The 23,812-nt window shown below is 43.0% G+C and overlaps 3 protein-coding genes and 1 long non-coding RNA gene across 8 annotated transcripts in view; 2 read left to right on the forward strand and 2 right to left on the reverse strand.

Annotated features, from left to right (window-relative positions):
* LOC135091261 (uncharacterized) overlaps positions 1 to 3,698 on the forward strand; it is a 34,590-nt gene extending 30,892 nt beyond the window's left edge. For 2 of the 3 annotated variants that reach the window (XR_010262454.1, XR_010262453.1), the window contains exons 2-4: positions 648 to 800; positions 3,059 to 3,331; positions 3,564 to 3,698. This is a non-coding gene — a long non-coding RNA (uncharacterized LOC135091261). Of the gene's footprint in view, positions 1 to 209; positions 801 to 3,058; positions 3,332 to 3,563 lie in introns of those variants that run through there. The other variant, XR_010262451.1, reaches the window with a different exon arrangement.
* On the reverse strand, positions 3,512 to 8,408 carry LOC135091260 (uncharacterized). 2 transcript variants are annotated; one of them, XM_063988736.1, is made up of 5 exons: positions 8,305 to 8,408; positions 7,363 to 8,121; positions 6,656 to 6,805; positions 5,042 to 5,138; positions 3,512 to 4,412 (listed from the first exon to the last, which is right to left on the reverse strand). In XM_063988736.1, exons 2-5 carry the CDS (start codon positions 7,414 to 7,416, stop codon positions 4,348 to 4,350), a joined length of 366 nt encoding a protein of 121 aa, XP_063844806.1. In that variant the 5' UTR covers positions 7,417 to 8,121; positions 8,305 to 8,408; the 3' UTR covers positions 3,512 to 4,347. The 2 variants fall into 2 exon arrangements, with proteins under 2 accessions (XP_063844806.1, XP_063844805.1); XM_063988735.1 differs by having other exon boundaries at positions 7,363 to 8,402.
* A 997-nt stretch (positions 8,409 to 9,405) lies between these two features.
* On the reverse strand, positions 9,406 to 15,565 carry LOC135091263 (gamma-secretase subunit pen-2-like). Of its 2 annotated transcripts, XM_063988738.1 has the most exons (5): positions 15,271 to 15,558; positions 12,641 to 12,753; positions 12,212 to 12,302; positions 10,889 to 10,993; positions 9,406 to 9,940 (listed from the first exon to the last, which is right to left on the reverse strand). In XM_063988738.1, the coding sequence occupies exons 3-5, from the start codon at positions 12,270 to 12,272 to the stop codon at positions 9,801 to 9,803; spliced, it is 306 nt and encodes a 101-aa protein (XP_063844808.1). In that variant the 5' UTR covers positions 12,273 to 12,302; positions 12,641 to 12,753; positions 15,271 to 15,558; the 3' UTR covers positions 9,406 to 9,800. The 2 variants fall into 2 exon arrangements, with proteins under 2 accessions (XP_063844808.1, XP_063844809.1); XM_063988739.1 differs by lacking the exon at positions 12,641 to 12,753 and having other exon boundaries at positions 15,271 to 15,565.
* Positions 14,828 to 21,232, forward strand: LOC135091262 (transmembrane protein 223-like). Its single transcript, XM_063988737.1, has 5 exons — positions 14,828 to 14,899; positions 18,199 to 18,462; positions 18,708 to 18,892; positions 19,734 to 19,876; positions 20,360 to 21,232. The coding sequence occupies exons 2-5, from the start codon at positions 18,227 to 18,229 to the stop codon at positions 20,513 to 20,515; spliced, it is 720 nt and encodes a 239-aa protein (XP_063844807.1). The 5' UTR covers positions 14,828 to 14,899; positions 18,199 to 18,226; the 3' UTR covers positions 20,516 to 21,232.
* Positions 21,233 to 23,812: the final 2,580 nt, after the last annotated feature.

A 23,812-nucleotide genomic window follows, 5' to 3' on the forward strand; every position in this document is an offset into this window, starting at 1 on the left:
CACTACTCCTTCACAACCCATCAATCACCCATCACTCGCTCACCACTATTCACCCACGCATCACAAGCACCAATTACAAATGAGTGACAGGCATCCATCACATCACATTCTATCTTCTTTCCCATCACTCAATGACGCCAAACTGTCACACGTACCCAGGACCATCGACTCCCCACCCAGCTTACCCACAGTCCACCCACAGCCTACCCACCCACCCACAGCCCACCTACAAGCCGTGTATTACCCCTGACACGCTCACAACCTGTCCTCCACATCACATGGTAATGGATCCAGCTCTCATTTCTCGCCCCCGCCCTCCTCGCATAAATAAAGTCCTTTACCGCCGGGGGTTATTAATGGATCACTTGGGATAATTAATTAGGGCGATCATAATAATTGGTGGTGATTGATGCACGCTGATGCTGACACTGCCACACACACACACACACACACACGTCAAGTCACGCCGCGTTACCTCCTCACTCCTCACAGAGCCGTTTTCTATGACACTTCTCCCTGCCTGCCTGCATCTCGACTACACCTCGACTTTCAAAGGATCTAGTTGAAGTGACACGGGTTTTCAAGGGTTTTCAAAGGGGTTTCGTGGTTCCAGTGACAGATTAATAAGATTTCTATATTATATACAGGAAAAACTCTTGAGAACCTGGCTAGTCATCTCTGTGGCCTTGGAAAACAGTAGTGGAGAGAGCGAAGCGTTTCTGAAGACAGCCACCTCATATCTGTTCATGGCTCGCCGGAAACGCCCTCCCCTGCCGCTCCACGGTTCGAACCCCACTCAGGTCAGTCTTTTTCAGTAACATGGAGTATAACTTGTATTTGAGCAACGGAATGGTGTGTGTATGTGTATGTGTGTGTGTGTGTGTGTGTGTGTGTGATTTTGTATTATATATTTTGCTGGTATATGAATTTGGTTCTCCTTTTTTTCCAGTAAACTGTGTGTGTGTGTGTGTGTGTGTGTGTGTGTGTGTGTGTGTGTGTGTGACTTTCAAAGTTGTCAAGATCAGGAATTAGGAATAAAACATTTCCTCTCTCTCTCTCTCTCTCTCTCTCTCTCTCTCTCTCTCTCTCTCGAACAACTCACCTTTAAGTACCTCTCTCTCTCTCTCTCTCTCTCTCTCTCTCTCTCTCTCTCTCTCTCTCTCTCTCTCTCTCTCTCTCTCTCTCTCTCATATCAGCCATGTTAGTTGGTACTTTCAAAACTTACAGAAACAGTGATCACTACCAGAACTTCCCTCCACTTCCACCTCCCATTCCCTCCACCCATTCCCCATTCCCTTCACACACCCCATTCTCTCAGCTCCCCTCCCATTCCCTCTACCCATCCCCCATTCCCTCATCTCCCCTCTCATTCCCTCTACCCATCCCCCATTCCCTCAGCTTCCCTCCCATTCCTTGTTCCCAATCCCCCATGATCAGCTGGGTTCTCAAGAGTGTTTCTCCTGTTAGTAATCTATAAATCTTGTTAATCTGTCACTAGAACCACAAGATCACCATAAAAACCCTTTACTCTCACCACATCATGTTTCAAGGCCAAAGAGATAATTTGCCAAGTTCTCAAGAGTGTTTCTCCTGTTAATAATGTAGAAATCTTGTCAATCAGTCACTAGAACCATAAAAAAACACTCTTAAAAACCCATGTAACTTCAACTAGAGCCTTCTGATAGCAGTGGAGGTACAAGGAGAAGAGTTCCAGAGTACAGCCTTATATCTAACACACAAACACATACGACACTGCACCCTTCTCACTAAAATAAACAAGGGTAGGTTCACAGGGATGGAGTTTGAAGAATGTGGACGTAAATGCACCAATATAAAACAGCTAATTCACGTCAAATCCACCACAAATTCACTCCCATAACAGGGACATTTGTAACATGAGGAGATGGTGTAGATATGACAAGGGACAGAGGACTTGCAGGAAGGTGAGAGAGAAGACTAGTGTGTGGTGGTCAGCTGAGACTGGGGAGGGGGGACGGAGAGGAGAGGAGAGCATGTGAGAAAATATTGCCGAGGAAAGTGTCACAGGAAATTAAAGTGAGGAATCTTGGAAATAGGAAAGTGAAGGAACTGGTAAGAGAGAGTGAAAGGAGAGTAGATGAAGGAAGTAAAATGAAGAGAAAAGTGCAATAAGTTTTGAAAGAGGTTATGAGAGAGAGAGAGAGAGAGAGAGAGAGAGAGAGAGAGAGAGAGAGAGAGAGAGAGAGAGAGAGAGAGAGAGAGAGAGAGAGAGAGAGAGAGAGAGAGAGAGAGAGAGAGAGAGAGAGAGAGAGAGAGAGAGAGAGAGAGAGAGAGAGAGAGAGAACTAAGGAAAAAACTTGATCCCTTAACAGATACGACGACAGGAGTGTGTGTAGTGTAGCATGGGAGTGGATACTGGTGGTGGAGGGGAGGCAGCAGTGTGGAGAAAAATGCTATGATACCTTTGCTGACAATGACACTAAGGGATGCACAACAAACCTACTTATGGTGCAACCTGTGGCTTCTTTTACCCCACACTAACAATGGTAATGTTCACAAGGCATGCAGCAAAGAAAAAAAGGACAGCTGGCACCTTCCTAGATCGTACTGATAGCCACTTACGCTCAAAGGAAGAAAATGTTACGAGAACAATCTGGCTTTCGTGCTGTACAAGGACCGCCACGTGTAGGACAGGGATGGGGTGAAGGATTCTTGTGGCTTTCCTTACTTATATTGCAAGCCGCTCAATATTTCTTGCGGGCTGTGAACCTTACTGTAAATTGTGTCCCTTCCCAAGAGACGCTCTCTGTTCTATGCATACAACAATGGTGTCAAGATATCACAGCTAATGTTGGCTCAAAATTCAGCCATTGGACACTGGTGAAGTAGGTACACACACACTGTTTCCTGCATCTCCCTCACCATCCACCTCTCTTCACACACACACACACACACACACACACACACACACACACACACACACACACACACACACACACACACACACACACACACACACACACACACACACACACACACACACACACACACACAGCATTTACACTCTTATCCCCATCAGCCCCTGGTGGAGAGGGACAAGTCATGTGGCCCACTGTACCATACCTTTTGTCAACACCACACATACTGAGATTGAGAAGTTGGGTGAAGAGGCAAGTGTTCATCATTACAAGCTGGAGAGTGTACAGGTGATAAACAGATGTGACCAAGCAGACTACCATGTCTTTATATACATCCCAGCAGCTCTACTACCAGCACACAGGGAAGGAAATGAAGATAGCAATGTGTCATGTACTGCTACTGATCATGCCAAGGCAGTCCCCCTCAGCCACAGGTGAGGACAGCGCTGTGCTGGGCTGTTTTCACCTCTCACATCTCACATCTCCCCAGAGGCATATTCTCAATCATTCACATGTGGCAACTGTGCTCTGCCCACTTCCTACTTCCCCATTCTTACAACCTCTGCTTACCTCCCTCACACATCATCACATCAGGGAATACAAAACAATGGATATTTTTCAGCAAATTTCTCTTACAGTTGAAACTAACAATATTTTATGCTTCAGATATTTCAGGCACTGTTGCAAATGGACAATGAAAGCGAGGAGGGAGCCATGCATCACTCTCTGCCAGCCCTCCACCAAGCAGAGGGCCACCATGGCCCACACAACACAATCAGGCACACCTAACACAGCAGAGGAGGAAGCCACACACCACTCACCACAGCCATCCATTAATCACATGACAAACTCAAGCAAATTAAAACAGCACTGAATTTGTGATTCTGACATTAAAGACATAAAAGGGTGGAATGTTGGCATGTGATCAGAGGTGGAGGGGCTTGTGTGTATGTGGAGGCTGCAGGGTGGAGGCCAGGACAGCACCTCACTAGACATGGAGGTGCTGCATGGGGCCATCTCTTGTGTGGTGGTATTGCCAACTCCTTCCTTCTTTCAAATCTATTTCATTCTTTTCTCAGGGAATTTCTCATAAGTACAGTTTTCATAAGGTAACTGTATCGTATAATAGAAATGTGACACTTGCATTAGGTGATGGCTCACACCTCACCTAACCTCCAGTGTGTCTGTCTCGTGGGAATCACCTAAACCAACACTCCTTCCCTCGCCTCCCTTGGGTTATCACAGACTCATGTCAATCCTTGTGTCACCGTTTTACTCTTTTGATGCCCGCCGCTGTAAACCCCTTGGTGACCTAATGTTGTGTGAATAAATAGAGCGTGACCTCCTTATTCACAGGAGGCGTCAGGAACAAGCAGTCAATCAGGCATCAGAAGTCAAGTCTGCATTCACTCCATACCAATCTTTGCTTCTATTTACTTCTATTGGTTGATTACTGACGTCTGAGTTCGGATGCTGACCAGCGCTTGTCAAACTTCTTCAGGGGTGATGTGAGTGCTGTACAAATTTTATTATTACTATTAAATAAATGATCAACTCTACAAGAAGAAATGCCCTCAACCCACAGTCCCCATCCTGAAGGTGGCGGGAGAGGAGGGCATGCCACACTGCAAGCCACACTTCATGCCTTCATGCCCAGCGGTAGACACTGAACGCTTAACCTCTGGATATTTCAGAATTAGTGAAGAAGCAAAGAACATGTCAGTAATGGAATGAATAATAGAGATACACCAAAGATCAACAGGCAAGTAAAATTCAACTTGGCAATAATAATTACTCACAAAATAGTCCTTCCACAAGACAAATATCAAATATAACACACACACCCTTCTTGACTGCCGAAGCCTCTGCTAGCATCCCTCCCATATGTGCACTGCTCTACCTCCTCCTTGCACCTTCCAAATTACCTTCTTCAATCAACACTTTCACTCACACTCACACACTTTCTTTACAAATCTTATCCAAGCACCCTTCTTGACTGTTCAAGCCAGCTGTCACAGACTACAACTCTCATACTCCAACCAAATGAAGGCCAAACATTCTGAAATCCCTTTACAAATATTGGAGCCATGTAAACATTCCCCAGGCCCCTCATGACGACACAAGACTGCAGGTGGTGTACTCACTCTGTCTGGAGATGTAGAATGGCATGCGCTGCGACGCCCCGATGAGCATGATGGTGAGGAGGTGTGGGTAGGTGGTCTCCAGGGCCAGGCACAACGTCTGCGGGAAACAAGACCAGTAAGGATCACCTGTGCCAACCAACACACACACCTGCGCTGCACTTGCTAATACAACGTTCACGACCAAAGATCTTGCCTGATTAAGGTTTGGATGAACAGAGTGAAGTAAACACAGTGCTATCTATACTTGAGGCATTGTTACTGAGGGACAAGGTTCACAGCCAATGTTCTATGCTTACACTAAGTAACAGTTCCCTTCAAAAAGAATTAGGGTTTGTCTGACCCCAATGAGCATTACATTTACAATATCACAAGGGATATCAGAGACTTATTAGGAAAATTATTCAGTAAATATTAAGAAAAACTAGATAAACTGGTGTAATCCAAAAGATCCCTCACAGTGATAGAGATGACATGAATATGCAGACAAGGCCACCAAATCCTGTAACCAGCCGACCTGACATGTCAACACAACACAAGAGACAGGGATATGTGACAACCTGAAATTGTCATGTTTTTCACTACCTCCTCTACTCTTAACATGAACACTCAAGCCACCAGCATGCCACTCAGCGCTGTTTGTCCACCTCTCTCATGCCTCAGCAGAAAGGCCCCCCCATGTCTTCCTGTCCTGATGCTTCTATTACCATCTCTCTCATACATGCATTGCTCTACTTCCTAATTGCACCTTACAAATGACCTTCTTCTCTTGGGACTTTCAATTACCCTCATATATACCTTTACAAATTCTCCAGCCTCTCAACATAGTCTTAACATTTAAGAGTGTTCTTTTCCATTCATTTCACCACCTCACAACAGCTCTAACTCACTTTGCCAATCTCCATTCACACATGCACAGTTTCATTTGTTTTCTCACTCTGTATCCAAGTACACGTCACTGATGAAAGTTGTCAGGAACACACCCTCATAAGAACTGGGTTTTGTTTTGCCAGCTGAGTGACCCTTTTTATTTTTTTATTCAATTTTATTAATTTTTCTGGTTACCCTAGTCTCTCAGGGCTAGGACGGAGCCTCCAAACAAAAGACTTTGGATTTAGCATTTATGAACTGTTATCCCAAGTAGATGCCCTTCCTAACTCAGGCCAGGCCAGGATTTGAACCCATGCGCCCGAGGACCCTTTGGCCCCATAAGCACACATGTGGTCCCACAGCACCATGACCGGCCCAAGGGAGTGATCCGTATACTGCACCAGAATACCTGTGGGCAGTCTGTATCAATGAAAGAATTAAATCCCAACATGTCATCCTGTCAATTGCACTGTGACCATGACAACAAGTGGCACTAACACCACACTTAACACCTGTGCAGGACTCACTTAACCCAACCCAACCCAACCTAATGTAACCCAACAAGCAGCAGCATTAACACCACACTCAAAAACTGTGCTGGAGTCACCTAACCTAACCCAACAAATAGCAGCATTAACACCACACTCAACACCTGTGCAGGACTCACCTAACCTAACCCAACCAAACCTAACCTAACCTAACAAGCAGTGACACTAACAACACACTCAACACCCATGATGGACTCACCTGAAATGCCTGGAAGCCCTTGGCCGGCAGGATGTCCAGGAGGGTGTGTATTCTCTGCACCGGGGACGGCTGTCGACGGATGACATCAATGTCCTCCACTGACACAAGGCCGGTGTCTCTTAAGAATGGAATAATTCGTTCGGCATCAATCTGCAAAAATAAAGTTTGAATGAGTGGGGCCATCATCACCACAATTGTCCCACACACCACTAACACTCCACCTGTCACACCACTCAGCACCAGGACTGTCCAACACACCACACACCACACTTCACCTGTACTCCACCTGTCTTACACCACTCACCAAACGCACTCCATCTGTGCTCCACCTGCCTCACACCATTCAGCACTCCAATAGTCTCCATTGCAGCATTTCACTTTGTACCGAAAGATCCTCAGCACTAGAACGTACTAGTCTCAGAATTAATGGGCTAAGGTTACTTCCATAAAACCCTGGAGCTCTTTCAAAACACACTCACAACCCAGACTAACTTAATACGTTAAACCAACAACAAAAACCAGAGTTCTTTCAAAACACATCACCCGCACTAAGCTAACTTAACTGCTACACAAAACCAAACTTAACCAACAACAAAAACAACAGAACTCTTTCAAAACACATCACTCACACTAAGCTAACTAAACTGATACACAAAACCTAACCTAACTTAACCCCTACACACAAAGAACAAAAACGTGCATAGAACCTGAGCAAATTTGGTGCGGTGGACGTGCAGGAGTTCCTTGAGCCTTTCGTCCATAGTGGAGGTTTGGGCGCAGTGGCAGCAGTGTGTGCAGGAGGGAGGAGAAGGGACTGGTGATGTGCAGACCCACTCACGCCAGCAGAGGCACTAGCAGGATGTGGTGGTGACAGACGGTTCCATTCCTAGGCACTTGACAAGGCACTGAATTGAGGTAATTACATGTCCTTCCTCTCGTCACAAGGTCCTGCCAAGCATATATTTTAGTGTTCTGTATCTACAAGTCATTTCTTACACTAGCACATGTCCCACCTATGCACACTTCCCTTCCTCCTCTGACCTTCACCACCACGGGGGACTTCTGAGGCGTGTCCACAAGTCATTACTGTCATTAATACAAGTTCCCGCCGAGCACACATCTGTTCACTTGCTCGTTCTTTCACTTCGCTGCCCCTCCAAGCTTTGGCATCGTGCAGGGTGCCACCACTCTCAAACTAGGTCAGGGCAGAGGTGTGGGTGCCTGGGGCAAGCATGGCACCCTTAGAGCTGCAGGGGTGTGGGCTGTGGTGGTGGTGGTGTTGAGTTGACCACAGCAGGAGGCACAGATACAGCACACAGCACACACAGCACTCCCTCTACCAGTGCCAGTCAGGTGCTGAGTGGTGAGTGGAGAGTGGCACCAAGGGACTCTATGTTTTTCACCTTGCTGCCGTGTGCTGTCCCCTTCCCAGCACTCCTGTGGCTCCCGGCTCCTGCCACCCTGAGCTAGAGGAGCCACAATACATTAATTCACTATGTTTAGATCAAGTTTACATGTCCATGACAAAACTTCCTCTCCTCTCATCGCCGTCACTTCCGCACCTCTTGGCCACTTCCTTCCCCCACACGTCGCCACACACAACACACACACCAGCACACTCACGGCTCACACAGATATATGCCACGCACACAACAAATTCAGGAGTTATAGGCGGAGAAATCACTCCTCTCCATCTTGTTTGTGTTGGTGGGAGCTTGGCCTCGCCGCCGCCAGGTGGTGGTGGTGGTGGTAATGCTGTGGTGGCCTGCTGGTGGTGGCAGGAGGGGTAAGGATGTGAGTTTACTCGCTTCTTGGGTGTGAATAAATGATTACTACTTGGTTTACTCGGTTGTTATAATTCCATTGATTGATTTTGTACGCCGAATTGTAAAAGATTTCAAACCATCTTTATGTGTGTTATTTATTATTATCATTATATATGTACCATCGCTACTATTACCACATATGCATGATTCAACTTCCATTGAGCAGCTTTATAGGCCCTTTCACACAAGCAGTTTGGTCGCGCGACTTGGCAGCGCGACCAAAGCGCTGATTGTAAATCATGCGGTCAGAACGCGCGTCACTGAGTCGCGCGTGTGAAAACGCTCGCTGGTGAGAGGCGCTGCTGCACTCACCCAGCCTGGCTCAGCTGTATTATGGACTCTGATGAGGAAGTTGTTGTTATCATGCTTATCCTTCGCTCTCACTCACGCAAAAAAAAAAAAAAAATAAATAAATTCACTTTTCTATCTCTCCCTCAAGTACGGGGAAGTATTTGGGCCAAGAAATATATCCATTGATGAGTCAATGATACCTTATTTTGGTCGGTATCCCACAAAACAGTTAGTCAGGGGAAAACCTGTGCGATGGGGTTATAAAGCATGGGTTGCAGCTGATCCAAATGGTTGTTTTTGATATATCTGTTTACCAAGGCAAAGATGGTGCTAAGGATAAGGCTAATGCATCTTATGGACTTGCTGGAAAAGTTGTACTTGATGTTTTGGATGTGATAGGAAAATATTATGCAACAAAGAAGTTATCCATTTACTTTGATAACTTCTTTACATCCCTCAAACTTGTAAAAAAAATCAAGAGGAATGATGAATGAAGATCATGATGCTACTGGCACACTAAGAAAAAACCGAATCGAAAAATGCCAGTATTTCTCCTCCTCCTCTTCCTCTCATCCTCATCTTTTGATATTCCTAGTTTAATTCACTCTCTTGTGGGATAGAGAAACAATTACATATTTTAATTATCATTTATTATTATTATTATTGATATTATCATACATTTAAAAATTGCTGTCTACATAGTGTCATGGAATGTATAAACACACACACACACACACACACACACACACACACTCTCTCTCTCTCTCTCTCTCTCTCTCTCTCTCTCAGAAAATCACAAAACTTAAATTCAACCAACATTTCCTACCATCACTCTCCCCCTCATTCATTCACTCTCCCTCCCTCACTCACAGCCTCATTCACACATGCCCATTCTCTCTCTCTCTCTTTCACATAAACACAAACTGAAAACACTCCTCCCCACAAAAATGCAAGTTTTAAAGCATCACATATCAAAATCAACCTATATTTTCTCTACTTCCTCTCTCTCTCTCTCTCTCTCTCTCTCTCTAGGGTATTCCTTTGGGTATAATAAAGGAGAGATAGTCTGCTGTGGCACCCCATTCAGCTCGGTAGTGCTGGAAGACAATCATCCATGTCAACAGGCCCACCAGCCACAGCAAGGCACCCACACCGGACACCACCACATCTGTTGAGAGAGGTGAGAGTGAGCTGGGAGGGTTGCGAGGGCTGGGAGGGACATCAGAGGTAAATCTGTTAAGGTTTCGAGTCAGCCTTTCAATTTATTTAATGTTTTATTGATTTCTTTTCCATGTTCTGTCTTTTTGGGTTAATTTTCTTGTGTCTTTTGTTGGGAGATGGTTGGGTGAGAGGCTGGGAGGGCGATGGGAGAGTACAAGTGTTAGTTTATCCTAATTTTTATTCTATTTAGTTATTTTCTTCTTTTAGGAAATATAAGAGAGATTTTTTGTATGCACGGGAGAGGGAAGTGAGAGCTGGGAGAGTCTGGGAGAGTGAAGGGGTACTTAAGCATGTTAGTTTATGTAATTACTGTCTGTATTTTTTATATTATTCATTTACTTTCTGCTGAGAGAGAGAGAGAGAGAGAGAGAGAGAGAGAGAGAGAGAGAGAGAGAGAGAGAGAGAGAGAGAGAGAGAGAGAGAGAGAGAGAGAGAGAGAGAGAGAGAGAGAGAGAGAGAGAGAGAGAGAGAGAGAGAGAGAGAGAGAGAGGGAGGTAGGGGGCAGCTGGGAGAGTTAGCTTCTGTAAATTATAAGTGTATCTTTTACTTTAAGGTTTGTTTATGAGGGGAGAGGTGAGTGAGAGGGTTGAAACTGAGAGATGGGAGGGTTGAGGGAGTGTAATCTATTTTTCAAGTCAGTCTGATGATATATTTTCTTGTTTTTGTAGGGGAGAGGCAAGTGAGAGCATGTGAGAGCTGGAAGAGGGTAGAAGTGTTAGCTTGTACAATCTTTCAGACTGTTTTTTTTTTCTAGAGCTGAAAGAGTGTAGAAGTGTTAGCTTGTACAATCTTTCAGTCTGTTTTTCTAAGGCTAGAAGAGCGTAGAAGTGTTAGCTTGTACAATCTGTCTGTTTTTTTCTATTTCTTTACCCATCACTCCCTCTTCCATACTCACATCGCCTGATCTGCTTCTGCTCCGGGTAGGGTGGCGCCCAGAAGGCCTCACGCATGAACCACAGCGCGTTGACGGCCCACATGAATGGCAGGAGGGCAAATCCAGCTGTGGGGGAGAGGGAGAGGGAGTGAGAATGAAATAGAGAATAACTAAGCAGACCAAACTGGAGGTGAGAAAGTTGATAATAAGGTTCTGACATTTGCTGAGTTATAAAACGTGACAAAACAAACTGCAATAAAGCTTCACCACTTCCCCCTGCCAGGCTGAGGAGGTGTGACTAACCCTGCTCCTCCCTCCCCTTGATAATGACAAGGACAGGCTGCCCTACACTACCCTAGCTGGGAGCAGGACGTCTAAGAAGCTTATCTCTTTCTTGGTGTGGTGAGGATGGTGGTGGACAGCGAGGGAGATGCCAGCACCACTGCACTGTTCCCAGACATCATCCTGGGAGTGAGGGACAGTAGACGTCAAACAGCCGGGGAAGAAGGCAGGTGCTTGGGCCCTCCTGACGAACCCTGATGCACCAAGGCACCAGGGATAATAAAGGCCAAGCAGCTCCCACTCCCTTTCTCACTCAGACCAAGACCAGCACCTTATCCTGGTCTGTCTGTTGCACCAGGGACAACCACTGCCCATGCCTCCTCCCCTGCCACTCCCCCACGTCCTGCAGGAGTTGGTGAGCACAGGGTGAGGCTTCAGTTTCTTAAGACAGGGGATGACGGCAAAGATCGTGCCTCTACAACTTTGAGAACCACAAAGAGAGAGACCTGGGGCAACTCACAGCATCACGTCCCTTTCTCTTCCTCTTCCTCTTCTTGTGGTCAGCATCACGTGGCACTTTTCTGATGGGCTGCCTCTCCTTCCATGGGTTTTCTTATTCACTTCATCTTCCCTTCTCCTTTTCCCTGTTCTATCTATACCTAACCTAACCTAACCTAACCCTGAACACAGACTAGTTACACTGCAGTTTGAACAGAGTGGTGAAGTATGACACCTCCCATATCTGTGCATGTCGTCACAACAACGGCACGACTGCACGGCACGGCTGCACAGTTTTGCCACCCCATCTACCTTAGACTACCGAGGATTCCAAAATTTTGCCTATCTTGGCCTCCTCCCCACCATAACCCGTGCCCCGCTGCCAGGTCTTGCAAAGGGCAGCAATAAAATACATAATGTTATTAATGAGATTTATCCACCCATCCAAAAAAGAAAGAGAAAAAGGAAAATTAGGAACAAGTAGAAGAGAAGAGAAGGGAGGGAGAGAAAGAGAGAAACCTATATTGCCTTCTCTCTCTCTCTCTCTCTCTCTCTCTCACTTACCCATATAATATTTCCGGCACAGGTTCAATTTTTTATCATTTGGCATCTTGGCGAGGTTCATTTTGGCTTGCAGGTAACCTTCCCTTCACACCTGGAAAGACACAGGGAGAGGTGAGTGAGAGGGAGAGGGATTTTTTTTTTCTCTCTTCTTTCATACCAGAGTTTCAGAGAGAGAGAGAGAGAGAGAGAGAGAGAGAGAGAGAGAGAGAGAGAGAGAGAGAGAGAGAGAGAGAGAGAGAGAGAGAGAGAGAGAGAGAGAGAGGTTGGGAGGGGATAATGGTTCTCTCTCTCCTTACCTCCTCCTACTACCACCAACAGCACCACTACTACTACTACTACTAATGCTACTATTACTACTACTACTACTACTACTGCTACTACTACTATTACTACTACTACTGCTATCTGCACATCTAAGTATATAAACACCTGGAAAACGCTGGGAATTGTGCTAAATATCGACAGAAAGACTCTTGAGAAGGCAAGGAAATCTCGGTTGGGGTCCAGCTGTCGATGATCTTGATCTTGATGCGCCAGTGGCTCTGCGGGGGAGGGGGAGTGGGATAACTCACAATCATTGAAATAGAAAGCGAAAACCAGGCATGAAAATACATAAAGTTTGGAGACGTGAATGTGAAAAGATGAGGCATTGGGAAATTTAAGGATGTGTAAGGAAATAAATGAATGGAAACTTTAAGTAGAAAAAAAAAAATGTTGGAAAGTGTGCCATGAGTGAGAACAATTTAGCAGTGAAGACAGAGTGCACAGGCGAGCTTGGAAAGTCCACCTCCCTAACGCAAGAGTTAACCAGTATTCTCAATCATTCATCCCTTTCTCTGGTAAACTCTGGAACTCCCTGCCTGCTTCTGTATTTCAACCTTCCTATGACTTGAATTCCTAAATAATAAAACGATTTATTATTTAGGCAGTTAACAAACTGAAAATGTACGCGCGCGCGCGCGCGTACATTTTCAACACACACACACACACACACACACACACACACACACACACACTGCATAACCATATGTACAACGAAAGACAAGGCAACACACACACACACACACACACACACACACACACTGCATAACCATATGTACAACGAAAGACAAGGCAACACACACACACACACACACACACACACACACACTGCATAACCATATGTACAACGAAAGACAAGGCAACACACACACACACACACACACACACACACACACACACACACACACTGCATAAGCATCTGTACAACGAAAGACAAGGCAACACACACACACACACACACACACACACACACACACACACACACACACACACACACACACTGCATAAGCATCTGTACAACGTAAGACAAGGCAACACACACACACACACACACACAACCTTGAAATACCTTGAAAAAAAAAAAAAAAAACACTGAATTTGTGCGTGCGTGCGCACACCCCCTAAACACCTCCAGACACACTCCAACACCCCTAAACACACCAAATACACTGAAAGCACAGTCACGGAAGACAAATACTACACAGACAGACAGGGCAGCAAGAAAAATTAACCTAAATATTGTTTTCTTAGCATTTTCCTGTTTTATCACCTCCTCCATTCCTTCTCCCTTCCTCTTCCTCCTCTATTTCTCTTACTTTCTTACTCATTCTACTCTTATCTACACGTCTGAGTTTAGAAACACGTGGAAACACCAGGAAAACACTGCAAAGTACGATAAATATTACCGAGGAGACAGCGGAGCCGATCAAGGTCCCGGGTTCATGATGGCGGCTGTGACGTCACGGCTATTTTACGTACCGCAACGGATTTCATTTTGAAATTGACCCCTCGAAAAAATGCAGCTAGGCTCGAATGCCTTATATATTCTGACTTGACAAATACTTTAAAAAATATTCACAATATTATAACAGCTCCAGCCTGAGTAGTATTTAAAAAATATCCAAATGAATTATGTAAAAAATAATGAAATATTCGGCACCATTTAAATCATTGAAAAGTCCACAACATTTGAATTTTTAGGAACGTAAAAATTTTTAAAAAATCTGAACTATCATCTTACACCATCAAAAGTTACCTGGAACAAGAAGTAAACAAATAAAACCGAAATTGTGTAAAAAAACAAGTGTTGGAACATAAACACGATTAAAAACCACTGAAAAGTCCACCCATTTTGACTCAACAACAAGATAAAACACTTTAAAATATACGAACTATTTTTTCAAGCAATGAAATGTTAGTTAGAAGCTGAAATAGAGAGACAATAACACAAAAAGTGTTGTAATAACAACTTTTAACAGGACCATAAATCATTTTTAAAGTCCACTTATTTATCTCAACAGGAACGAAAAAACACTTTAAAAATCATAAGCTATTTTTAGAAACACAAAAGACGTAATTAGAGCGTGAAATAAAAAAACAAGTTTGTCAAAATACTGCCAAAAAAACACCCCACATTTTCGTAAAGCAACACAAAATTGAAAACAACTCAACACAAGCAACGAAAACACTTCTAAAGCAAATAATTATTTTTATAAACCATAAAAACATGCTATACGAGCAGAATAAAGAAGTTAAGAAAATTACCAAAAAATATTGGAACCAACAGGTTGGCGCAGGTACCCAGTCATCATGGCGGCCCTTGCCAGTGGAGAGAACGGCCGCTATTTTGCCTGTTATTCTTCCATTGTAAGTAAATGAGGCAATGGCGGATATATCTAGCTAGCGGATATGAAAGCCTAGTCATGTGGCTCCATTTCTGACGTGTTAGGCTTACAATAAATAAGAGATAAATCAGATAAAAGCTCATAATAAGGATGCCCTACCTCTATCTGTTTGTTTACATAGATCTCCCTTGACGCCCTGCCTCTATCTGTTTGTTTACATAGATCTCCCTTCAATATTTAGCTAAATTTTCAGACTCAGATGCGAGGAAACCCTAAATAAGTAACCTCAAAAACACCCAAATAACGAATAAACTGACAGGAAGTCCGCGGGAGGAGTGTGTTACGGTGAGGGCGGTAAGGTTGACAGGAGGAGGCTGCCAACACTGTACTCACCTTAAGTAGCTGTGTCTCTGGTGATGCTTGATGGAGGAAGAAGCTGCCGGGAATATGCAAACACTGATCGCTATTAGGAGAGTGTGTGGCAAGACTGGCCAGTGCTGACTAAAATAATGTAACACCAATCCCTCCTTCCCCAGCGCCCCTGCCAAAACAATGTAAGCACATCACCACCACCGCCAGGAATATGCACTGATCGCTATTAGGAGAGTGTGTGGCAAGACTGACCAGTGCCCACCAAACCAATGTAACACCAATCCTTGCCTCCCCAGCGTCACCACCACCACCACCACCAACGCCCCTTGCCTTCACAGCACTAGTCCTTAGCCCGCGAGTCCAGCGTTGCCAGTTTGATCTTGATTTTGATCTTGATGGTACAGGTGGCACAGGATCACTCATGAGCCAGGCCTTTGGATCGGCAACTCCTGTAGAAGGGGGGGAAAAAAAAAGAGAGAAACGAACAGCATCCTCTATCTTAATTGTTCATATACCTGGCACGCCACATTCTCTCCAGGAACTCTTTCACCGCCTCAATCATCCTTTCATTCGCCTCTCTACACGGTCCCAGCAACAACACCATCCATTTCTTTCCTGTCTTCTCCACTCTTTCATTCCTGTCATGCCCTAACTCAGTCAGTATCACTTGCATCATCTCATACCTGTCTCTGGCATACTTCACACACTCCAGCACCACATGTTCCATCGTCTCATCCTCTCCCATGTCACACAACTGGCACACTTTGCTGCGGGACTCAGACCACCTGTAATTCCTTGTATTCACATCCATACACTGTGCCCTCGCTCGGAAGAGAAGATCACCGCCCAGGCTTCCATCATACCACCTTTCATACCTCGGGGCCTCTTTCTCCTTGTACCATTCCAGGGTCTTCTTTCTTTCCATTTCATTCTTCCATTCATTCAGTCCCACACATTTCACTTCTTTGTCTATCTCATTCTTCCATTTTCTCACATCCCATTCGGCTCCCACTCTGCCTCCTCTTGTTATCACCCATTCACGCTCATTTTGATTCCTCCCAGCCATTCTTATCGCCCACACAACTTGCAATCCATTCCTGTCTGTCATTCTCATGCATCTCTTCCTCCATTTGCTTCCACTTTCATTCCACAGGTACACCTTCCTTGCTATTCTTGCATCATCCATTCTCTCAAGCCTAATCTTGTACCTAAGTGTGGCTTTTGTGAGTCTTTCTCTAAAGGTGCTCCATCCCATGTCACCTCTCAAGGCTTCAACTGCTGTGCACCTCGGTGCACTCAGTGCCATCCTTGCTACTCTATTCTGGCCCACTTCTAACTTATCAATTTCACTTTCATTCCATGCAATTACATCCATACCATACATTATACATGGCACAGCCACACTCTTCCACACTTCTCCCAACACATCATACTTGCTCTCATCCTTGCCGCGCTTCCCAGTCGACCTACCCACTGGTTTACCATACTTATCTTTTCATTCTTTGCCTTTGCACACCCACTAGGACTCATCCACATCCCTAAGTACTTGCATTCTTGTACCTGTCTCAACTCATTCTCTCCAAGCCTCCATACCACATTACTTTCATCCTCTGACCTATTCACAATCATTACTTTGCTTTTCTCATTGCTAAACCTTACTCCAAAGTCTTTACCATAGCCATCCACTGCATCCAACAAACTTTGAAGCTCATCTGCCGAGTCACTCATAACAACTACATCATCTGCATCAAGAAGCACACACACTTTATCATTCCCCACACTTACCCCTACATTCATTCTTCTCATCCTGGCTGCTACCTCCTCTGTATACAGGCTAAAAAGGGTTGGTGACAATATACAGCAATATACAGATTGTTTTGGCCATGTTATCGTACTACACCGGTTGAAATTATTGTACTTCTGGTAAAATTATCGTAGATATGTAATTATTCTAAATATTATGCAAAACTGCCACTTTCCAAATACAGCAGAATTTAGGTTTATATATATATATATATATATATATATATATATATATATATATATATATATATATATATATATATATATATATATATATATATATATATATATATATATATATATATATATATATATATATATATATATATATGATGCAGTAGTCCCCTTCCAAACTTCTCCAGAGTCTCTCGGTGCCTGGTGGATAGTCTGGACAGACTCAGGGTGGTAAGGGCTTCTTCATAGGTGGTGTATGCAGGGCCAAGGATGACCCTGCACGCCCTTTTCTGCACTCTCTCTAGCTGTAGCTGTTTGTAGAAGTTTGGAAGGGGACTACTGCATCATCCACGTCTCAGAAACATGCTGCCGCCTGACGCGCCTCGCCTGGTCCGTGCCACCAGACACCACAACAAGATAACGCCCCTAAAGGCGCCGGGCACGGACCGGTACAGACTCAGTGCGATTCCCACCATGGTGCGAGCCATCAATCAATAGTCCCTTCTAGATTAGACTTACCGTTAGGATTAATGTTAAGTATTTCCCGACCCCCCTATGTACATTTTCAGTTTGTTAACTGCCTAAATAATAAACCGTTTATTATTATTATTATTACTATTATTACACCTTTCTCTCTCTCTCTCTCTCTCTCTCTCTCTCTCTCTCTCTCTCTCTCTCTCTCTCTCTCTCTCTCTCTCTCTCTCTCTCTCTCTCTCTCTCTATATATATATATATATATATATATATATATATATATATATATATATATATATATATATATATATATATATATATATAACCTAAATTCTGCTGTATTTGGAAAGTGGCAGTTTTGCATAATATTTGGAATAATTACATATGTACGATAATTTTACCAGAAGTACAATAATTTCAACCTGTGTAGTACGATAATATGGCCAAAAAACAATCTGGTAACATTGAACGAAACCTGTCACCGGTTGTGTTTGGCAGCGGCCAACGGGATCACTGGTGTCTTGCCATGGCTACTGTGCGACTGCTGGATCTCTGCAGGACACGCACATTATTAGGTCCTCTACTCCATGAAGCAACCACGGCAATAAGCAGAGCAGCACGGGTCCCCAAGCAGCATCTCCATAGCGGAGCGGCTGGGCGGGGTGCTACCAGGAAGGACACCACCAGGCTTATGCTGGACAACGAGTATGTGGTGGCCAAGGACACGCTGCTTTACAAGAACGAAAATAAGGGGTTCTACAGGTAACACTAGGGCTGTGTGCTGGTGTGGGGACTGTATGCATTGAGAGAGAGGGTTGGCAGTTACCAGTAGTATAAGAGACAGAGGGAGGGAGGGGAGATATGAATGTATTTACGATTTCTTTTGCACTGCTTGATGTAAACAGTTAAAGTTATCCTGTATCTATTAATCAGCAACCATGTTTTCCATATTATTAATCCGCAATTACATAAAGCGCTTGCTAATCGAGACTCACCCTTGTTTACAGGATGATCAACTTCTTCGGGCTGTCACAGTTTGTGTTCTGGACTTACCTGAGCCACTTTGCGTACACCACCATGAAGAGTGTGGAGATTCCCGAGGAGCAGAAGAACAACAAGGCACTCTCCTGGTGGAAAAGGACGGACTTTGGCCAGTACAGGAATGGAATCACACTTGGAAGTTTTATAATTGGTAAGCACACTTGTCTCTTTCGTTACTATGGTTCATTTGTAATTTTATTCTGGATTCATAGGATTACATTAAGCTAAAGATTATTATTTTTCTCTTACATAAGGAGTTTGAAATTACGCATGCTTGTTATTCATCTATCATCAATATATCTTTACTCATTCCATTCTGTGTAATAAGAAGTGCTTCATGTGTCATAATGAATGGTTGGATTGTGATTTATTTAGTATTAGAGACCAGAAGCTTGATTAAGAGTTCAGTTACTTTTGTTATTAGTTCAGTGCAGCATAAAGTGTTGCTTGATGGCAGTGGTGGTGATGGTGCTGGGAGTGAATGGTAATGAATGTACAGAAACATGCCCATCTCATTCTGGTGGATTAAACCATATTTTCTGTAAGCAACGTGTTATATTTTAGCAATATATATGCCATTATTGTCACTTAATTAATTTATTTATTTATTTATATATTAGCGTATCTCTACATAGACCAAATGCCACCTTGATTAAAAAAATGCAACAAGAAAATTCAATGAAAATTTTTATCTGATTATAGAAATATATTCCTTACTTAAAAAAGAACCATTGTATGTATGTAAAATATTCTTGTGAGTTTTTATTAGTGGTGTGTAGACAACAACCATACATTATTATCTCTTGATGTAAAGTAGTGTAGTTCTGTAACATCCTAACACAAAGATGATCACAAAATAAGGTTTGGGTTTGGCAAAGGAGGTCACAAGTGCAGACTTCACTTGTGCCGACAGAAATAAAGGGTGAAGATGTGGATTATATGTAGGGGGACATGGGAGTGTGCTGTCTCACAAGGTGCCTTTCCCTGGGCAGGCTGGGGCACCATGGGGATCTGCTGGATGTACACCCTGCGCTCAGTCAGTGGCATGGTGCTGAAAAGGGGCGGCCAGAACCTTCTTCTCTTCACCTTCACTCCTCTGGGCCGAAACAGGTCCTTGCTGGTGCCAATAGAAAAGGTTAGTGTTGTGAAAGCTGAGATTTTGGTAATTCTAAGTGACGGAACTGCATCACTATGAAATCTGACTTCCAATTGCTTCCATCTCTCCTAGCAAACAACTGCTTTCAAAATTGGCAAGTCATATGACCTAAACTAGTTGGTGGACTTTGGCATTTTCAGAGGAACCATATTAAAGCAAAGTTTTTTTTTCTGAAGATAATATTGATCTTTGCACATTGTTTCTTGTTAGCTGCATGTTTTCAGCGGTGTTGCACGTTTGTGTGTAATGCTGGTGTGAGTTGTATTGGATCTTTTATACAGATTTTCAAGATTTTATTGGAAATATACTTCTCATTTTGTCTTTATTGAAAGTTATATTGTGAAGTCATTATACTGGGCAGCTGCAGAGAACAAACATCAGTAATTTGCTATTTCAAGTTGCCAGCATGTGTATAAATGTGTTGAATACAGTGTAAACTACATCATTTTTATCCTTCCTCAGGTGTCAGCAAGGCAGAGCCGCACTGCATCCCGGGTGCACCTGCCCCTTAAGGTTCAGGGGAAGGCTTTCCACTACCTCCTGGACATGAAAGGCGACTTCACCAACTCCAAGCTGTTTGATTACTCTGCAGGCATCAGGAGAAACTGGGCCCGATGAGACAGCAGCAGGCCGGGGAGCTGTGTTGAATTACAGTGCAAAGGCAGGTAGAGGCCAGGGCTGTTCACCGGCCCTTCACAGCAGTATAGTGACTGTGGTGGAACTGTGAATGTTGTGTGGGGAAGGACACAACAAGAAAGATGATGTGCAAAGAGATATATAGGCAAGTGTTCAGTGCCATCCCTTCCTTTAGCCAGCCATTGCCTTGCATACTTGGTTAAGAGTAAGATGCTGCTGTTACCACGAATAAGACTGTGTGCTGTCACTGAAATGTGTAGACTAGACTTGTTTGTTGCATCAAGAGTGTAGATACAACTTAAAAGACACAAGTTAACTGGAAAATACAAAGCTGTACATATAATTGTTTTTCTTTCTTTTTCTTTTCACTGTATAAAATGTGCAGTGTTGAAATTGACGGTCACTGGTAATGTCTTGTTTCAGTTCAGTTGTATAAGTGTATGAGTAATTCTGATTATGCAAAATGCTAATGTCAATTTCCTAAAATCTGAACAGGTAGTGATTAGATTAATATTTTCAAGACTTATCATGTTAGAAGAGTTACAAGCATCGTGGTCAAACAGCATCTTGTTCTATTCACCAGACAGGTTGACTTACACATGAACGCTGTACATACCACGCTGCACAAAGCACAATAACAACTTTTTACTTGCAGCAGCTGTTGTAGATGATCAAAATGTTATTAAATGTTTTCACACATATAATTTTTGTCCTTAAAATCCTGCCTTTCAAAATGTAGTTGATTTCAGATCAATTAAAAGATACTGATAATGACTAGACTTCATAAAATCTTCTCAAACATTGTAAAGCTCTTCAGAAGTATAAGTACGACACTGAAAGACTTACAACCTATTCTTCTATGACTTTATCTCGTTAAACCAGCTGACAGTCTGATCTTTGGTTATCACTCTCACTGGAACAATTAGGAAATCTGTTCTCTGGCTATTTACCTCACCAAAAGCATTTATAATCCGTTTTATAACTATTTTATAATTCAAACTATTAAAAATCTATTTTGCAACTATCTCACTGATGTAATATACAAGTCTTCTGTGACAATATATCTATCCATCCCTCTCTAAATCTAAAAATCCAAATGGGTAACATACAAAACAGGCAGACACACCTGACCTTGCTTGCCTCTACCAGACGACCTTGGTGGAGATGGTTCAGGACATCCTCTTCTTCTGGGTGGCTCGGATGGTCATGCTGGGACTCAGCCTGACGGGGAGGTGAGGTGAGGCTCTGTGCGTCTGGCTCTCCTGGTCTTGGTCTCTCTGTTCTTTACCTTATTCTTGTTCCTCTGTCTCATGTGTAATCAGAAACTCAAGGTAATTGTATATATGTAATTTGAGGTAATGGTTTGTTCTTTATTTTATTCTATTATTATTATTACTATATAACTAAATATCTATTGGTTCTGTAGACTGTAGCATCACCAATTGTCTCATAAAAAGGGAGATTTTAGAATGATTGAAGTCTTGTTGATTCTATAGGTATATTATTATTATTATTATTATTATTATTATTATTATTATTATTATTATTATTATTATGTGTGTGCGAGTGTGTGGTCTGTTATTGTTAGGTCTACATGGGGCAGTCCATTATTATCATTATTATTATTATTATTATTATTATTATTATTATTATTATTGTTATCATTATTATTATCATTATTATTATTATTATCATCATTATTATTATTTATTATAGTTTTTTTTTTCAATCTTATATTTCTTACTACTACTACTACTACTACTACTTCTACTATTACTACTACTACTACTACTGTTATATGTTATCTAAAGTGGTATTTTTACAGTTTTATTATATATTTGTAATTGGTGTTACTATTACAGTGCTTCTTGTTATCATCAGGATCTTGTGCCCTCAGATCCACACCAATACACTTCACCTGATACAAAACACAACTACAGCCTCCCAGGATCATTGTATTTCACTTCCCTCTTTTCCATCGTTGAAATAAGTAGAAGACACGCCACGCTACGCATATCAGCCTGCCTGGGATTAGATACAAATAATATGTACATGTAGAGCGAATAGGAGAAAAATAAACTTAAATTTTCTCTTGCCTACGACTTGAGCTGTTTCAAAAGAGGAGGAAGACATCTGAAAAAAAAACTGCACTCTTTTCCTCTTCTTCCTTTTTTTTTTTTTTTTTAGTGTAGTAATGTTGAAAGCTGCTAAGATCTAAATACTTCTACTTTTCCTTTCTATCAGTTGTCTTCCTCTCCTTTCCTTCATTCTCAAGAGTGGCCAAGAATTCTGCAAGTTTGCCATGGTGATATTCAGAAATGCTTTGCTTTCTCACCACGACTGTTTTTCAAAGGCCACAGAGATCATCAGCTGGGTTCACAACAGTGTTTCTCCTTCCATTAATGTAGAAATCTTATTAATCTGTCACTAGAACCGTAAAAACACCCTTGAAAACCCATGTACCTTGAATTAGAGCATTCTGAAAACAGTGGAGATGTAGGCAGAAGTGACTCAAAATACGCTTCTTTAAAAAGGTACAGCAGAGGTGAGGGGAGACCCTGGCACTGTGAAAAAGTCAATTAAGAGAGCAAGAGGAGGCGGGAGAGGCTGGGATTGCTAGGTAATGAAGGAGATGAGATGAATGAAGTTATAAAGTCATGAAGTAATTAGCAGGACCGTCCGACAAGAGGCGAGAGAGGCGAGGATGGCTTGGGGAGCGAAGGAGGAGATACGATTATGGCTCCGGAATGAAGTAATTAGCAGGATTATTATTTTCTCAAGGTGTGTTCCTCAAACCGCGCAGGTGATTATGAGGCGAATAAGGTCTCTCTCTCTCTCTCTCTCTCTCTCTCTCTCTCTCTCTCTCTCTCTCTCTCTCTCTTTCCATTTACGCTTGTCTCCCCCTTGTTAGTAATTGTGACAGATTCCCCGGCAAACAATTAATAAATGCATTGTTAACTCATGTCTACTACTACTACTACTACTACTACTACTACTACTACTACTACTATTAGCATCCCTGACAAACTAATGCGTCAAATATACTACACAATAATAATAATAGTAATGATAATTATGGTGATGCTTCATGGCAGTGATGGTGGTGGTGGTGGTGGTGGTGGTGGTGGTGGTGGTGGTGGTGATATCAAAGAGCAAGGAAATGAGAACTTTTTAATTAATGTTTTACTTAATTTAAATGACAAACTTGCTGTCTCTCTCTCTCTCTTTCTCTCTCTCTCTCCCTCCCTGTGTGTGTGTGTGTGTGTGTGTGTGTGTGTG

Source organism: Scylla paramamosain, chromosome 37 (assembly GCF_035594125.1).
Source record: "Scylla paramamosain isolate STU-SP2022 chromosome 37, ASM3559412v1, whole genome shotgun sequence".
In the NCBI taxonomy this organism is placed as follows: domain Eukaryota; kingdom Metazoa; phylum Arthropoda; class Malacostraca; order Decapoda; family Portunidae; genus Scylla; species Scylla paramamosain.

What these genes read in the sequence shown, in the direction of transcription:
- LOC135091260 (XM_063988736.1), bottom strand. Translation starts at nt 7,416, where the DNA reads ATGGACGAAAGGCTCAAGGAACTCCTGCACGTCCACCGCACCAAATTT. An exon ending in AGGGCTTCCAGGCATTTCAG is followed by an intron (nt 5,139 to 6,655) that starts GTGAGTCCATCA and finishes TGTTTCCCGCAG; the next exon opens with ACGTTGTGCCTGGCCCTGGA. An exon ending in ATTCTACATCTCCAGACAGA is followed by an intron (nt 4,413 to 5,041) that starts GTGAGTACACCA and finishes AAATTTGTACAG; the next exon opens with CACTCACATCACCCCTGAAG.
- LOC135091263 (XM_063988739.1), bottom strand. Translation starts at nt 12,272, where the DNA reads ATGAACCTCGCCAAGATGCCAAATGATAAAAAATTGAACCTGTGCCGG. An exon ending in GTGCCGGAAATATTATATGG is followed by an intron (nt 10,994 to 12,211) that starts GTAAGTGAGAGA and finishes TCTCCCCCACAG; the next exon opens with CTGGATTTGCCCTCCTGCCA. An exon ending in GCAGAAGCAGATCAGGCGAT is followed by an intron (nt 9,941 to 10,888) that starts GTGAGTATGGAA and finishes CTCTCTCAACAG; the next exon opens with ATGTGGTGGTGTCCGGTGTG.
- LOC135091262 (XM_063988737.1), top strand. Translation starts at nt 18,227, where the DNA reads ATGGCTACTGTGCGACTGCTGGATCTCTGCAGGACACGCACATTATTA. An exon ending in ACTTGGAAGTTTTATAATTG is followed by an intron (nt 18,893 to 19,733) that starts GTAAGCACACTT and finishes TTCCCTGGGCAG; the next exon opens with GCTGGGGCACCATGGGGATC. An exon ending in TGCTGGTGCCAATAGAAAAG is followed by an intron (nt 19,877 to 20,359) that starts GTTAGTGTTGTG and finishes ATCCTTCCTCAG; the next exon opens with GTGTCAGCAAGGCAGAGCCG.